Source organism: Drosophila subpulchrella, chromosome 2L, assembly GCF_014743375.2.
Source record: "Drosophila subpulchrella strain 33 F10 #4 breed RU33 chromosome 2L, RU_Dsub_v1.1 Primary Assembly, whole genome shotgun sequence".
Classification (NCBI taxonomy): domain Eukaryota; kingdom Metazoa; phylum Arthropoda; class Insecta; order Diptera; family Drosophilidae; genus Drosophila; species Drosophila subpulchrella.
In genome coordinates, this window is record NC_050610.1 from 22,521,168 (window position 1) to 22,537,337 (window position 16,170).

Consider the following 16,170-nt stretch of genomic DNA (forward strand, 5'->3'; position numbering starts at 1 on the left):
TTTTCCAGGGTGCTTCCCGCGACCAATCGCATGTGCAGCAGGAGGCGGACGAGCTGCGTCGCTTCCTGGTGGAGAAGACCACCGAGTACGAGCCCATGGTCATGATGAGCTCATTCCCACGCGATTTTAGTGAATACTTACTGGCACGTTCTGAAGTCGATGCCCATTTGGCGGCATACAACCGCTTGAAGCAGCTCATCGAGAGCCAGAGCGGCTTTTTGCAGGTTTCCCGCCAATCTTGGGAGGAGATCAACGAGCTGTGGCAGCGCCTCCAGTACCAGATGATGTACTGGCTCTGGCTGCTGGACTCCGAGCTGCCCGGCGACTTTGGCACCGTTGGCAAATGGTTAGCCGAAGCAGAGAAACTATTGATGGACAACGATATACCCAATGCAATGAACGAGGAGACGGCCGCTGTGATAAGCAGGAAACTGGAGGAGCACAAGCTCTTCTTCGCCGATCTGCCTCGCATTTTGGCCATGTTTGACAATGCCAAGCGGTCACCATTGGCCCAGCAAATTCCCCTGGAGCAGTTGCGCAACATGGAGCGTCGCCTTCAAGAGGTCGGACCCAAGGCAGCGGAGCGTAGGATTCGCCTGAAGTTCCTGGAGCACAAGTGCTGTCTGATTGCCTTCCTTAACCTGGTGGAGAACAAGATGCGCGGCTGGACTGGAAAGTATGGGCAGGAGGAGAAGGTGGCCCAACAGCTGGAGCAGTACAAGAACTTTGTGTCGCGCAACAAGATCTTCCAGGAGTTCCAGAAGGCCTTTGTCGATATGCAACAGGTGGTGGAGGAGTACAAGCGCGATGGCAATGTGCCGCGCAAGGAGATCAACGAAATCGATCGGTTTATGTATGAAACCGAGGAGCGTTGGAAGCGTGTCTCCATGGAACTGAAATGCTGTCAGAACTCCCTGGAGGAAGTGGTCAATTGCTGGCGTAGCTGGAACCAATTGGCCCCCACTTGCGAGGAGTGGCTATCGCTGGCCGAGCAAAAGGTGAATCAGAGCGAGGATGAACGTCTGGACTTCTTCCAGGACATACCCGTGTGGAAGGACAAGTTCGACGCCTTGGCTAATTCTGCCAACTATCTGATTGCCTCCTGTGAGGAGCCCATTGCCCAGCAGTTGCGTCAACGGCATGGAGCTCTCTCTGAGCGATTTGAGCGTTTGTTTGCCAACACCAAGCAGTATATGCATGCTGGAGACATTATCCGTTCGCGACAGGAGTTCAAGTCCGGAATAGAACAGCTTTCCAGGTGGCTGCGAGGAGCCGAAAGCGTTCTGGACCAAAGGCAAGTCCTCGGAAACAGTGAGCAGATCAAGCAATATGGCCAGCAGCTGCAGCAGTTGGCCAGCGAAATCGATGACAACGAGGAGCTGTTTAAGACCATCAGCAGGAATTTCCAATCCCTGATCCAAGACCTTTCCCGCGACGAGGTGGACAAGATGATGAAACTGCTGAAGCAGGAGAAGGAATCTCTGGTGCGCATACGCGCCCAGTTGCCTGCCAAGCTGCATCTGTTCCATCAACTGCAGATCCAACAGGAATCCCTGGAGGCGGGACAAAAGGAGATCCATCAATGGTTGAGTGAGGCTGAACAGCTTCTGGGAACCCACAATCTTACCGGAGGCCGTGATGCCATAAATGAGCAACTCCAAAAGCACAAGACCTACTTCTCACGCACTGTATACTATCGTTCCATGCTGGAGAGCAAGAACAAGGTGTTCCAGAACCTACTGAAGGCCGTGTCCGCGGATGACAAGATCGACACTGCTCCCGCTTCGCAGCAAATGCAGCAGCTGAACGAGCGATTCAACTATGTGATCCAGAATGCCCAGCAATGGGAGCAGCGCTTGGATTCGGCAGCTGGTGGTTGGAGCAACTTCAAGGACAACGAGCGTGTGGTCAGCGAATGGCTCACCCATGCGGAGTCCATGCTGGTGGAGAAGCACATCGAATCTAAGACCACAATTGAGACCCAGAAATACTTCTTTGAGCAGGTCAACGATCGCTGGATGAATGATTTGGTCCAATCGGCTCAACAACTTCTGACCACCTTGCCGGCCCAAGAGCAACCTGCTGTTGTACAAAGTGTGGAGCAATTGCAATCCCGCTGGAAGAATGTGCTATCCCAGGCTCCGTTGCACCTACTAAAACTGGAATTCAGACTAGACGAGAATGCCTTCTATCAATCTTTGAAGGATGTGGAGAAGGAGTTGCAGCTGGAGCAGCAGGCCCTTAATCGCAATGAGGACGTGGACTCTATTTTGCAGCGTAATCAGCAGTTCCTCCTGCAACAGGATGTAGTTCCTCGCCTGGAGCGCTGCCTTCAGAACATGCAACGTCTGGCCCAAGCCCACAGGCAACAACAACCCGGTGACATTAGTCTGGATCAGGCCTACGACAATGCCAAGTCGCAGTGGCAACTGTTGTCCAACAAACTGGGCGATATGCGCCAGACCCTTCAGCAAATCCCAGCCCAATGGCAGGGCTACCATCTGAAATTTAACGATATGGTCAATTGGATGAACGGCGTGGATCAGAGCCTTAAAAATATCGTCAATGAAGTCAATACCATGGAGGAATTCGAGAAGGAGAAAGTCGTCTTCCAGGTGAGATCTATAGAATAGCTAGGTTTAGGGTTTCCATTTTAACCATTCCCAAATAATCTTCTCATTACCCCATCATGCATGCCTAAAGCTAAGGGAGCTAGTGGTAACTAATCTGCTTTTCTTATCCAATAACACGACGATGTCAATTGCCTTTCCATAAGTTTCACAGAGTACTTATAATGAAAGAGCACTCTGGCATCTGGCATCACGTAAATCCGATAACACCATACTAATAGTATATTTTTCATTTATAACAGAAAATCTGCCAGGATGCTGACAACAAACGCGAGGATATGAAATGGCTGGTCAAGACTTTGGACTCTCTGCTTAGCTACGCTACTGAAGATGAAGCCAATCTGGAGCAGAAGAAACTGGAGGACTTGATTGCTCGCTACAAGAACCTTATCCCCACGATTGAGATCACCATGGTCAAGACGGAAGTTTTCTCTAAGTGCTACACCTACCGCCGTGAAGTTCACGAGGTTGTGTGCCTGCTGAGCAAGGTCAAGGATCAGACGGCCAATATACCAGCTCCCGACAGTCTGGAGCGAGTGAATCGCCTGATTGAAGAACAGCAGTATGCCGTTAATCAGCTGGATCACCAGCGTCCGCACATCATGTCTATGCTACAACGAGGACGTGATCTTATCAAGGATGTGCATGCCCCAGCCTTTGTTAATACCGAGGTGAAGAACCTGGAGACTGGTTGGAATCAGGCCTACACCGAAACCTCTGACAAGCTGCAGGCCCTTAAGGGCACCCAGGCTGTTTGGAGCGAGTTCGTGGACCAGAAGAATGACATCTTCTCCATGTTGCAAACTGCCGAAACGGAGCTTCGTTCCTTGACTCCATTGCAAACCGATCCCAAAAATGTTAGCCAGGATCTGAAGTCCAAGAGAGATCTCAATGTGCAACTGCAGCAGGCTTCCCATCAACTTCTGCCTAAATTGCATGCTCTCAAATCAGAACTGGCTCCTCTGGCTGCTCCCGACAAGCGTCCCATCCTGGAGAAGGAAGTAACCGAGGTGGAGAAGATGTTCTTCAATACCATGGAGCATGTGAAAGATCGCGTTGGCTATCTGGAGGACTACAGTGCCAAGTGGAACAACTACAAGACTCGCCTCGCTGAACTGCAAGAATGGGCCAACAAGGTTGCCCCCAAGAACATCGAGGCCCTTCAGTCCGAGGATCTCACACCGGAGGAGCGTGTGGTCAAGGTGCAGGCCTTCAAGCGTATCCTTGGCGATCGCATGAAGCAACTGGATCTTCTGGCCGCCGATGCCTCCGAATTGGCCCCCAAAGAGGGCAACATTGCCGAGGCCAAGCGACTCAAGGGCGAGATCACCAAGCTGCAGGAGGTCCTCAGTGCCATCAATCGCAACGTGGACCACCAGGCACAGGCTGTGCAGGAGGATCTTGTCAACTGGCAGCAGTTCCAGGCCGGTCTGCAGCAAATCAAGCCAGCCGTGGAGCAAAGCGAAGTCAAGGTAAATAATGTAGTTTCTAAGCCCATCTCCCTCGAAGAAGCCGTTGCCATGCAACAGAATGCCCAACAATTCGAGACACAGTGCCAGGAGCAATTGGACAAGCTCCATGGCATTTCAAACATCAGTCATAAAATGTTATGTAAGACCAATGCCCCCGACGAATTGGATGCCATGCATTCGCGTTGGACGGCTGTCCATGAGAACGCGAAGCAGGCGAGCGCCAAGCTTGAGAAGTTGGTGGCCAACTGGAAGTCATTTGACGCCGATGCCGCCAAACTCGAGGATTGGGTTGGCCAGGGTGAGCAGCTGATGTCTCGCCGTCCAGCTGTCCTTAATACCCCGCACATTGACAAGCTCGAAAAGGAGCTGGTCAAACTAAAGTCCTTTAACAACGAGATCTCGCAGCAGCAGGCCAAGCTCGTGACTCTGGGTCAGAATGCCGATCAGATTAGTTTGCACTTGGCTCCTGAGGGAGCAGCAGCTTTGAAAGATCGCGTGAATCAAATGAAGGGCAAGTTGCAGAAGCTCTCGGAAGCCACTCGCGGTCACATCAACGAGGTTTCCGATGCCATTATCTCGCGGCAGGACTTCAATGCCAAATTGGTTAACTTCTCCAACTGGATGGAGCAGCTTCGTAACCAGGTCACCCAAGTGGAAGAAATCAACCCAGAGCGTGTTGAGACCAGTCTTCATGTTATTCATGCATTACTCCAGGAACATGCCGATAAGAAGCCGAGCTTTAATGCCATCTACGATGAGGTTAAGCAATTGGCCTTGGGAGCCACTCCCGAAGAGTCTAATGCCCTGAATGATGCCTACACCGCTTTGGTGGTGAACTATCAAAACCTGGAGACCAACATGCTTCAAAAGAAGGCAGCTCTGGAGAAGTGGACTGAGCTGCTGGGCTGGAAGAACGACACGGAATCGCATTTGAACTATCTGAAACACCAGTTGGACAAACCAGAAGGACCCGCTGCCGAGGAGCTCTCCAAGGTGATCGATGAGATCGACAATTTAGGTCAGGGTATTTCCTACTGGAAGGGTCAGGCCAAGGAGATCGATGAAAACCCGGCCATCCAGTTGAGAGATGCTTTGTCCCGCCGTCCACTGATCGCCACCCAAATTGTGAATGATGTTGAGAATAAACTGGAGAATCTGAAGCTGCGTTCGCAGAATCAACAGCAGCAAATTCAACAGATGAACGTACGCAAGGACAAATTCCATGCCCTGGAGCACAACTTTGGCCAGGCTCTGCAAGAGAATCGCGCCAAGCTGGACGAGATTCTCAAACAGCATCCGACCCTGAACAACATCGATCAGATCATTGCCGATTTAGTGGCTCTGAATGAGGCTCTAAAATACCAGGCGGATCTGAAGAATCGCATTCATGACGAAGGTTCTTTGCTGATGCGTGAGGATATTGCCAGCATGCCTGCCATTCAGGAGAGCCTTCTTGTCATGGATAAGAACTACGATTCTCTGCAGAACGAGATTGCTGATCGTATTCAGAAGTACAACCTAATCAGCCAGGCCTTGAGGGAGTATGCTGACTCCAAGGACAAGTTCTCGAAGGAGCTCAAGAAGGCAGAAGATTTGTTCAATGCCATACCTCAACAGCCACGTGATGAAACTGAGCTCCATCAGGCTTCGGAGAAGACCAGGAAGACCATGGAGCAGCTGCGCAAATCCAAGCTCAGTTTGGATGAACTAGAGCGTCGGGGCAGCAATGTGGGCAAACTTTTCAGTGCTATTGGAGAGCCAATCCCCCAGGAAGTGCCACAGGAGGTAACAGCTGCCAAACAACACTGGCAAGATCTGCATGATAAGACAGCAAAGAACGCCCATGTCTACGAGACTGAAGCCGTTATTTGGTCACAGATCGAAGATGCCAAGAAGGACCTTCTCCCCTGGTTGTCAGAAACGAACCAGGGACTCTGCGATGCTGCGGATAATTCAATTGAAATTGAGTTTGGACCTATGCGTCTAAGCAAATATCGCACGGAGTTGCCTTCCTACCAGGCTCTGAAGGATTCGATTGTGGAGAAGACAAATGAATTGGTGAAGATCAACAAGGGCGCAGAGATCCCAGCTCTATCTGCTCTCAATAAACTCTTGACCGAGCAGTTTGCTGAAGTAAGCAACAATGCTGATCGCCTGAGTGCTGTTACCACTTCGTTTAACGATCAGGAACAAGAGTTGCGTAAACGCTCCAAGGAAGCCGGCGAGAGGGTGAGCAAACTCCGTGAGCAGTTGATCAAGTGCGACGACATGTCCGGTGACAATAACAAGATCATGGAGCGTCTCCTGCAATGCCGCGCCCTGCGTGGTGAACTCGACAATAGCGGAAACGAAATTGACAACATCAAACAAAAGGTCGATGAGTTGCGTAATCTGTATCCCACTTTCAGTGAGTCCATTATACCCAAAGAACTGAATAACGTGCAGAAACGGTATGAGAACGTCGATCTCTATGCTAAAAAGATTGAGAGCTCCCTGCTGCAGTTCCTCAAGAAATTCCACGCCGATAAAGTAGGCATGCTGAAGCGCATCATTGCCACTCAACGCGAAAAGGTGGCCTGGTGTCAGCCTGAGTCTTCCAGTGACAAATACAACCTCGATGTGAAGAAGTCCTCGTTACAGGAGGTCAGCAAGAGCATTGATGATTGCAAGGCGCGACATGCCGAAACCCTGAAGTCACTGGAGATGTTGAAGGCTGTGGAATCTCCTCAAAACCTTGCTGAACTTACCAACGATGCCGAGTTACTTCGTAAGGATATGCAGGCTCTGCAGGATAGCTTTGACAAAATCAAGGATATCCTTGATGAAAACGTCGATTTGTGGTCACAGTACGAGCAGTCCAATGAACAGATTTCCAACTGGTTGCGTGACGTCGAAGGACGCGTTAAGGCAGAGACTAGCAGTCAAGTCAATCTACCCGAGGTGCCACAAAAGCTTCAGGAATTGTCTATTCTCCAACAGGATGTGTTGGCCCATGAGCCCATAATTAATAACCTTGAGCAGACTTCCCAACAGCTTATTGAGAAGAACCCAGAGGCAAGAATCGGACAGTTTGTCACTCATTTGGTGCAGCGTTATCAAGCTGTATCGAAGGCACTGACTGGCTACATTGATAAGATCCGTAGTGCTCAGTTGTCGAATGCCAACTTTGCCAAGGCAGCCAAGGATTTCAATGAGTGGTTCGGGGATGCTAAGATCGAGTTCCAAGAATTGGCCCGCATGGGATCACCTGGATCTTCTTCTGCCACAGCCCAACAACTGCAGACCGTCAAGAATTACATCAAGACCTTTGATAATGGTCAGGTTCTGCTGAATAACGCTGTGGACATTGGTGAGGCCCTGTATCCGGTGGTTTCCCCTGAGAATCGCGAACGTATCCGTTCTGATCTTCGTCAAATGCGTGAGAAGTTCGACTATCTGCGAGATGAAGCAAATGCATTCATGCAGCAAGTTGAGGGTGTTTTGATTCAGAAGACTTCCATCGAAGAAAGCTACACTCAAGTTTCGCATTACCTTAACGAATCGAAGGCTAAGGTTCCCGCCGGTGACGAACTGTACCCCACTTTGGCCACCAAAAAGGCTGCTCTTCAAAACTACAAGACCCAGCTGCAGGAGATTACCCTTCACAAGAATGCTCTTAAGCAACTGCACGACAAGGCTGTGACCCTTTGCGACGATGAGTCGGAGAGAAAGACCGACGAGTCCATCCAAGAGTATAACACACTCTCCAAGAAGATTTCCGATAGGATTGCAACCGTGGGTAATCATGTGGTTAAGCATGAGGCCTACGATCAGGTTCTGGAAAAAGCACAAGATTGGCTTAATACCATTAAATCCGAAGCCATTGACATCCTTAACGAGACCACATTTGAGAAGGAAGGTGCCGAGGAGAAACTTCTTGTTGTGGAAAATCTTCTGCAACATAAGCCTGAGGGTGATTCCATCTTCGATACCTGTCACAAGTTATTGGAAACGGTGCTCACACAAACCCATGCCAGTGGTCATCCAGCCCTGCTCAAGGGTTTCGAGGAACCGAAGCAGTCTTGGGAGGACTTCATGACTCTGTGTCAGGACTCGTTGGTAAAACTGAAGCAGCTCTGCTCTAAATGGGATGAGTTTGACACGATTATTGAAGAACTGGACAACTGGATGAAGAATGTGGAGGCAGTGGTTAAGAACCAGAACCTTAAGAGTACCGCGGAAGCCAAGAATGCCCATTTAAAGCAGCTTCAGGAGATCGCAAAGGATATTGAACGTCGTGGTTCGGCCATCAATGAGCTAATGGATCAAGGTCGTGAGATCGAGGGTGAAACCGATTTGAACCTTAAGTTGTCCCGTCTGAATACTCGCTATCAGACCCTGAAAAATCTATGCAAGGAATCGATAGCCAAGTATGTGAACTATGTGAAGGATCACGAAAGCTTCGATAACGACTTCGATGCATTCAAGCAAAGTCTTCAGTCTTCGGTCGACGAGTTAGCTAAGGCCAATGAGATCGTGGGTGATCAGAGCGTGCTGCAGGATCAGCAGAATAAGCTCCGTGAGATGTCCGACAAGCGCATTTCGGACTCCACTCTCTTCGAAGGTCTCATCGACCGTGGAGAAAAGCTCTATGGTCACACCAGTCCGGAAGGCCGTGAAATCATCCGTCAGCAGTTGCGTGCTCTGCGCACCCTGTGGGACAACTACACCGACGACTTGAACTCGGCAACGCAAAAGATCGATCAGTGTCTGCTGCAGTTCAACGAGTTTAGCATTGCCCAGGATCAGCTTACTAAGTGGCTGAAGGATGTGGACAAGGCCATGCAGAGTCACACCGAACCGAAGACGACGCTGCAGGAAAAGCGTGCTCAATTGCAGAATCACAAGTTGCTCCATCAGGAAATCACTACGCACAACGTTCTTGTCGACAATGTCTGCGACAAGGCTCAGATCCTGGTGGATCAGATCAAGGATAACTCCTTGAATGTGTACCTGTCCTCGATCAAGCAGCTCTTCCAGAGCATTGTCCAAAAGTCCGATGAGATCTTGCACAATCTTGAGGATTGTGTCCAGAAGCATAATGAATTGAACAACGCCTTATCCTCGGCCAAGACTTGGATCTCCAATGAGAAGGCCAAGTTGCTAGAGTGCGATGATGCTTATGGCGAAAAGGCGGACATTAAGCGCAAGATCGAAACCTTGGGACAGTTGGCTCAGAACAAACCACAGGCCATGAAGTTGATCAGCGATATACGTGATCTGTTCGAGAAGGTAAAGGCCACGACCTCCGAAAAGGGGAACGAAGTGCTGGACAAGGAGATCGAGGAGCTGGAGACCACCATGAAGAGTCACTTTGATGACATCGAGGGCATTGAAGGCAAGCAGAAGGATGTTCTTGCCCAGTGGGACAATTTTGAAAAGACATTGGAGGAACTGACCAAGTGGTGCCGCAATGCAGAGGCTGTTTTCCGTGAGCAGCAGCTGAAGTCTACGCTCCACGAAAAAGTGGAACAGCTGGAGAAGTACAAGATCCAAAGGGAATTGATTCTCCAAAAGGAGAAGGAGATCGATGCCTTTGGAGATGCTGCCCATGCCCTGCTCAACAACTGCGGAGCCGATCGTCTGAAGACCCTAACCACTCAGATCACCAATCGCTATCAGCTGCTACAAGTTCTCAGCAAGGAAGTGGTCAACCGCTGGTCCAACCTTGTCGATGATCACCAGTACTACCAAGACAAGTACAACGAGGTCGATTTGTGGCTGCAACCCATTGAAGCACAAATGGAAAAGGTCCTTTTGGATGAACCCACCCAGAGTTCGAACATTCTTCAAATCCTGCTTTCTGAAAAGGAGCAAGCTGAGAGCTTATTCGCTGCTTTGAATGCAGCTGGAGAAAAGGCTCTGCCGGAGACTTCAACGCAGGGCAGGGAGAAGATTCGGAAGGACCTGCGTGATATACGCGATCGTTGGGACAAGCTGGACGAGGGCATTCGCAACCTGGAGAAACGTCAGGAGGCCCAGGGTGTTCAGCTCTCCAGCTACCAGGATATTCTCAATCAAACAGTCAACTGGTTGGATCAAGTGGAGAAACTTATTCACAACGAAAACCCAGCTAGCTGGACCAGTGCCCAGGAAATCCGCTCCAAATTGTACAAGTACAAGGCCACCAACCAGGACATTAACTCCCACAAGCGTATTGTAGAGGCAGTTAATGAAAAGGCAGCAGCCCTTCTGGGAAGCGCAGCCCCTGCCAATGCTGATGAGATCTCCAAGGCGGTTGCCGATGTGAACAAGCGTTATGAGCAAGTGGGTCAAGATTGTGCCAAATTGGTTGCCGATCTTGACGGAGCTTTCGATGTGTATCAGCAGTTCAGTGAGCTGCAGAAGGCCCAACAAGACTACCAGAAGAATCTTTGGGATCGTCTTACCGGTTACTCCGACTACTCAGGTAACAAAGCCGCTCTCCAAGCACGCCTTCAAAAGATCAACGAGATTCAGGATGCCTTGCCGGAAGGAGTAGCCAAACTTAAATCACTCGAGGATCACATTGAGCAACAGGCTAGTAATATTCCTGCCCGCTCCAAGGAGGCAATGGCCCGCGATCTGGCCAACTTACATGCTGACTTTGAGAAATTCGGTGCTTCTTTGAGCGACGTGAAGAGTGGACTGGAGAATCGCCTTCAACAATGGAATGATTACGAGGTCAACTTGGATCGCCTGATCAACTGGTTGGGTGAGGCGGAGAATGCTCTGAAGAACTACAATCTGAAATCTTCATTCGAGGAGAAGGAAGAGCAATTGAATCGCTTCCAGTCCTTGGCGCAGAATTTGCGTCAAAACGAAGCCGACTTCGACAAGATGAAGGACGATACCTCGGAGCTGGTGCAAAGTTCTGGTGAAACCAGGATTGCTGTAAATGTGCAACAAGTGTCCTCCCGATTCCAATCGATACAGGCTACAGCCAAGGAAATTCTCAAGAAGTGCGAGCAGGCTGTCCAGGACCATGGTCACTTCAATGATAAGTACAAGCAGTGTGCCGATTGGTTGGCTAATGCCCAGGCTCGTTACGATGATTGCTGTGATTTGTCCACAGTAGCATCTCGAGACGATCTTCTGAAAAAACAACTGGTTATCCAGGAGCTTTTGGCTCAGCAACCCACTGCTACTCAGCTGCTGAATAGCACCGTTGAGCTGGGCGAAAAATGCTATGGATCCACCGCAACCGAAGGACGCGAAGCTATTCGCAGTCAACTGGATGATCTGACATTCGATCAGTTGTTTGATAACATTGCCATCACAGCGAGAAAGATTCAGGATAAAATCGCCAAATGGTCTGGCTTTGATGAGATCGCTGACAGCCTAAAGAGCTGGTTGGAGGAAACGGAGAATGCTCTTCCTGCTGATATTGAGTTGAAAACAACGCTGGATGAGAAACGCACCAAACTACAGACCTATCGTGACATCCTAAACGACATTAACAACCATCAGGTGGAGTTGGGCAATCTTCAGGAGATTGCCGCCAACCTGCCAGAGAAAACGGACCTTGTGGACCAAATACTCAAGGACATTTCTGACAGATTTGGAAAGCTGCAAAAGCGAGCACAGAACTACGTGGAACGCTATGAGGGTATTGTGAGTGCCCATCAGCAGTACTCCAAGGCTGTGATGGATGCTCAAGAGTTCATCGATGCCACCCTGAATACGGTTCACTATTGGGGCGATCTGGATCTGGAACAGATATCTTTGCACACGAACCTTGATCGCCTGAAGAATCTGAAGGCCAGCTTGGCCGATGAGTTCCCTCGAGTTGATCAAGTAAGGGCTTTGGGCGAGAAGGTCATTCCGGGTACAGTGGATGTGGGTCAGGTGAACATCAAGTCCCAGATCGACACCACCCAGCAAGAATGGGAGAGTCTACTGACCGCTATCAGCTCGACTATTGAGGCCATTGAAGCGCGTCTACAGCACTGGTCGGAGTACGAACAATTGCGCGACCAATGTTTGGCTTGGATTCGTGATACGGATAACAACCTTCACGCAATCGATCTTAAGGAGGATCTGCCGAAGAAACGTGCTCAGTTGGATGCACTGAAGGCACTCCAAGGAGACGTACGCGCCAAGGAATTGGAGGTTGATAATGTCACGGAGAAGGCTCAAACTCTGCTGAAGGGACCAACCAGCACTCGAGCTTCGGGTCCCGAGCTGGTTACCAAGTACCAACAGATCTTCCACAAGGTCAAGGAGCTTAACAACCGTTGGCAGCAGTATGTTGCTTCTCATGAAGATTTCGACAACGCTATCTCCGATTGCGCCTCTTGGATCAATGACATCAAAGAGAAGTTGGACTACTGCTCCGACATGTCCTCTATGAGTCCAAAAGAACTGGATAAGAAACTTGCCACTATTCAAGATGTTATCTTGCTAAAGGACGAAGGTTCTGCTCGTGTCTTGAAGATCCTCGAGCAGGCTCAGCATGTGCTGGCTAACACAGCCCCCGGAGGTCATGAAGCTATTAACAAGGAACTCACTGATCTCCAGGATCTCTGGTCAGGAATTGCTCTGCGCATCATGGATGTCAAATCTAATCTGGATGACTCCATTACTCAATGGTCCGGTTTCCTGGACCAAGTGCAAAATGTTCGCAAGTTTAATGAGTGGCTAGATGGGCTGGTCAAAGAATTAAGTGAGCATCAGACAACCATGACAGAGAAGCGAGCGCAGTTGGATCGGGTTAAATCTACGGAGGAGAAGGTTCGCGTCGAGAAGATCGATGTGGATGCCCTTAAGATCCAGGCCAAGGAGATGATTGCCAGCGGTCAACAAAGTCAGGCAGCCTTCCAGGCCCAAAAGGTGCTTGACACCTTCGATGAACTTTTTGCTAAGACGCAGAAACTGCTGTCAGATCGTCAGGATCAGTATAGGGATCATCGTTTGTTCAAGGAGGCCTACGATGATTTGGTTAGCTGGATTGGACGCGCCCGCGAGAAGTTCCCTTCGTTGAAGCAGAGCAGCTTAAGTGATAAACTGGCCATCGAAAATGCTGTCCAAGCTACGGAAGCTCTTCTTAACAAACAAGCTCAGGGTGAACTTCTGGTCGAACACTTAGTCCACACCGGAGAGGTGGTGCTGGCCAGTACCTCTTCTCAAGGTCAGGAGATCATTAGGAATGACATCCGTGCCCTGCGCGACAGCTTTGAGGGCTTGTTCCGTGAAATCAACCAACAGAAAGAGAACCTGGAGGTCACCATGGTGCAGTGGCGGGCATATAAGGAGGAGTACGAACGGCTGATGGAATGGTTACAGCAGATCGATATCCTTGTGAAGAATCACAAGCTCAACCTGTGTCCCAACCTTCCTGATAAGGAGAAACAGGTAGCTGATATGAAGGAAGTGATGTCACGTCTTGAGAAAGGCAAGGATGACATTGATAAGTTCAATGCTTCGGCTGCCAGTTTGCTCAAGTCCCACCTGGATACCTATGTGAACAATCAGCTGAGACACTTGGGTTCCGTCTATCAAGTGCAGGTAAACCTGGCAAAGGATGTCCTCAAAAAAGTGGAGACCAACCGCGACCAGCATCGCGAATACGATGCTAATATGAAGTCTGCCAAGGATTGGATAGCCAATGCGAAATCCGTAATTCAGTCGGCCGGCGAGGGAGCTGGCTCTAAGGAGGCTCTGCAACGTCGCCTGGAGCATATCCAGGATTTGATTCGCAACCGTGAGCTTGGCCAGAACTTGGTACACACCGCAATCAATAATGGCGAAAAGATAATCAGAAACACTCGCTCTGATGGTCGTGATGCCATTAATAGCGAGATGAAGGAACTCCAAACCGAATGGGATCGCCTGGTTAAGAAAATGTCCACAGCCAAGGTGCAGCTGGAGACGAATCTGCTGCAATGGGCTGACTACAGTTCCAGCTACTCGCAGCTGCAGCAATGGATTACCGATAGGGAGGCTAAGTTGCAGCAGGCCTTGGAACAGAAGATCGTTAAATCCAAGAGGGGTCAACCTGGTCTCAGCAGTGGTTTGAGCGAACGTAAGGCCAATCTCCGCCAGACGAACAACATTGTCCAGGACATAGTATCCTTCGAACCCATGATTCAGTCGGTTACTTCCAAGGCTTCAGTTCTGCAGCAAGGGGCTCCGGGCACTGAGATCTCCGATAAGTACGAGAATCTCACCAAGCAAGCCAAGGATCTGTATGAAAAGCAGAAGAACACCATCGAAAGCTATCAGTCTTTGATTGATGCGGGCAATGAGTTTGCTACTTGGTTGAGAAATGCCAAGGAACGATTGAGCAAGTGCTCTGAACCCACTGGAGATAAACAGGCTCTGGCCGAGAAGACCCACCAACTGAAGATCCTGCAGGGTGAGCTGCCCGAAGGTGCCCAGAAACTGAAGAACGCTCTGGAGCAAGGTGAAATCGCTTGTCGCAGTGCAGAGCCCGAGGATTGTGAAATCATTGAGCAGGAAGTGGCCCTTCTACAGGAGGAATTCGATGCCTACAGGGAAGCACTTAATAAGGCCAAGGACTATCTGGAAGTGGGCATTGTCAAGTGGTCAGACTACCAGGATCAGTACACCGAAGCTCTGGAGTGGTTAAGCAAGACCGAAGCTCTGGTGCAATCCTACAACAAGTTGCAGGATAGCTTGATCCAGAAGAAGGTGGTCCTTGAGCAATTCCAGGGACATCTGCAGACCCTATTCGACTGGCAGAAGACTCTGGACGATCTTAACATGAAGGCTCAGGTTCTGCTGGAGACTTGCTCCGATACAAGGATCAGTAATGCCATCATGCAGTTAACCACCAAATACAATGCTCTACTGACCCTGGCCAAGGAAGTGATGCGTCGGCTGGAGATGCACTACCAAGAGCACCAGCAACATCACAGTCTGTACGAGGAGTGTCAATCTTGGATTGAGAAGACCCGCGAGAAACTTTCCGAGTGCGAACAAATACCCGGAACTCTTAACGAAGTGCAAATTAAATTGAACACCGTGAAGAACCTTCGTCAAGGCTTTGAAACCGGTCAGAACAAGCTGCGTTACCTTTTGGAACTGAAGGAAAAGGTGATTATGAACACTGAACAAAATGGAGCAGCCAAAATCCAGGAGGACACCGAATCCCTTAAACAGGACTTTGACAAACTTTTGGTGGATCTCAACGATGTTCGCCAGAAGTTGGCCAATCGCCTGGCTCAGCTGGAGGAGATCTTCAAGCTCTACAAGATCCTGGTCGAATGGCTGGAGGATGTGGAGCCGAGTGTCAAGGCCAGTGATGAGTTCCTGAATGATCTGAGTGAGAAGCGCGCCGCGCTCGAGAAGTTCCGCGTTATTCAGCGTGACATCAATGGCCACAATGATATTGTGGAGAAGATCAATCAGCGTCTGAAGGAGGACAACAGCTTGGATCTGAACGACTTCCAACCTGGTCTGGGCAAATTCGATGAGCTGCAGACGCAGGTCAATAAGATCATTGAGTCGCTGGAGAACCAGGTGAACAGCCATGAGAAATACAAGCAGGCATACAATGAGCTGCAGGATTGGCTGCGTCGCACTCGCATCGAAGTGGAGCAGTGTGCCGACTGTCATGGCGAGAAGGATCAAGTGGAGGCCCGCCTTAATCGATTGGGAGATTTACAGTCCGCCTCGTTGGAGGGCAAGTCCCTGCTGGAAGCCTGCGAAGAGCTAAGTCAGGCGGTAATTGCCACCAGCGGAAGTGAAGGCCAGGACAATGTGGCCCAGGAGATCAAACATCTCACCTCCGAATGGGAAACCCTTCAGGCTCTATCCCGCGATGCTCGCAGCAGCTTGGAGTCTTGCCTGGCCGCCTGGCAGACCTTCCTGCAGAAGTTCAACAAGATCAACCTTTGGATCGAAACGATGAGCAAGCGCGTTACCAAATCCCAGGAAGGCGAAAACAAGACCCCCGAAGATTTGGTTAATGCCAAGGTAAGAAATCTTCGTCAAGTCGAGATCTCGCAACTGTCGCACGCACCTCTAACCAAAAAAATAAAAAGTACTAAATCGAATATATTATATATGTATAGCCAAAGCGCGCA

At 49.9% G+C, this 16,170-nt stretch overlaps 1 protein-coding gene across 12 annotated transcripts in view; it reads left to right on the plus strand.

Annotated features, from left to right (window-relative positions):
• LOC119548883 (nesprin-1) overlaps window positions 1-16,170 on the plus strand; it is a 109,502-nt gene that overhangs the window by 25,258 nt on the left and 68,074 nt on the right. For 10 of the 12 annotated variants that reach the window (XM_037856515.1, XM_037856518.1, XM_037856516.1 and 7 more), the window contains exons 6-7: window positions 9-2,615; window positions 2,873-16,060. In XM_037856515.1, coding sequence (XP_037712443.1) covers window positions 9-2,615; window positions 2,873-16,060 — 15,795 coding nt within the window. The remainder of the gene's footprint in view (window positions 1-8; window positions 2,616-2,872; window positions 16,061-16,170) is intronic. The other 2 variants (XM_037856526.1, XM_037856525.1) reach the window with 1 other exon arrangement.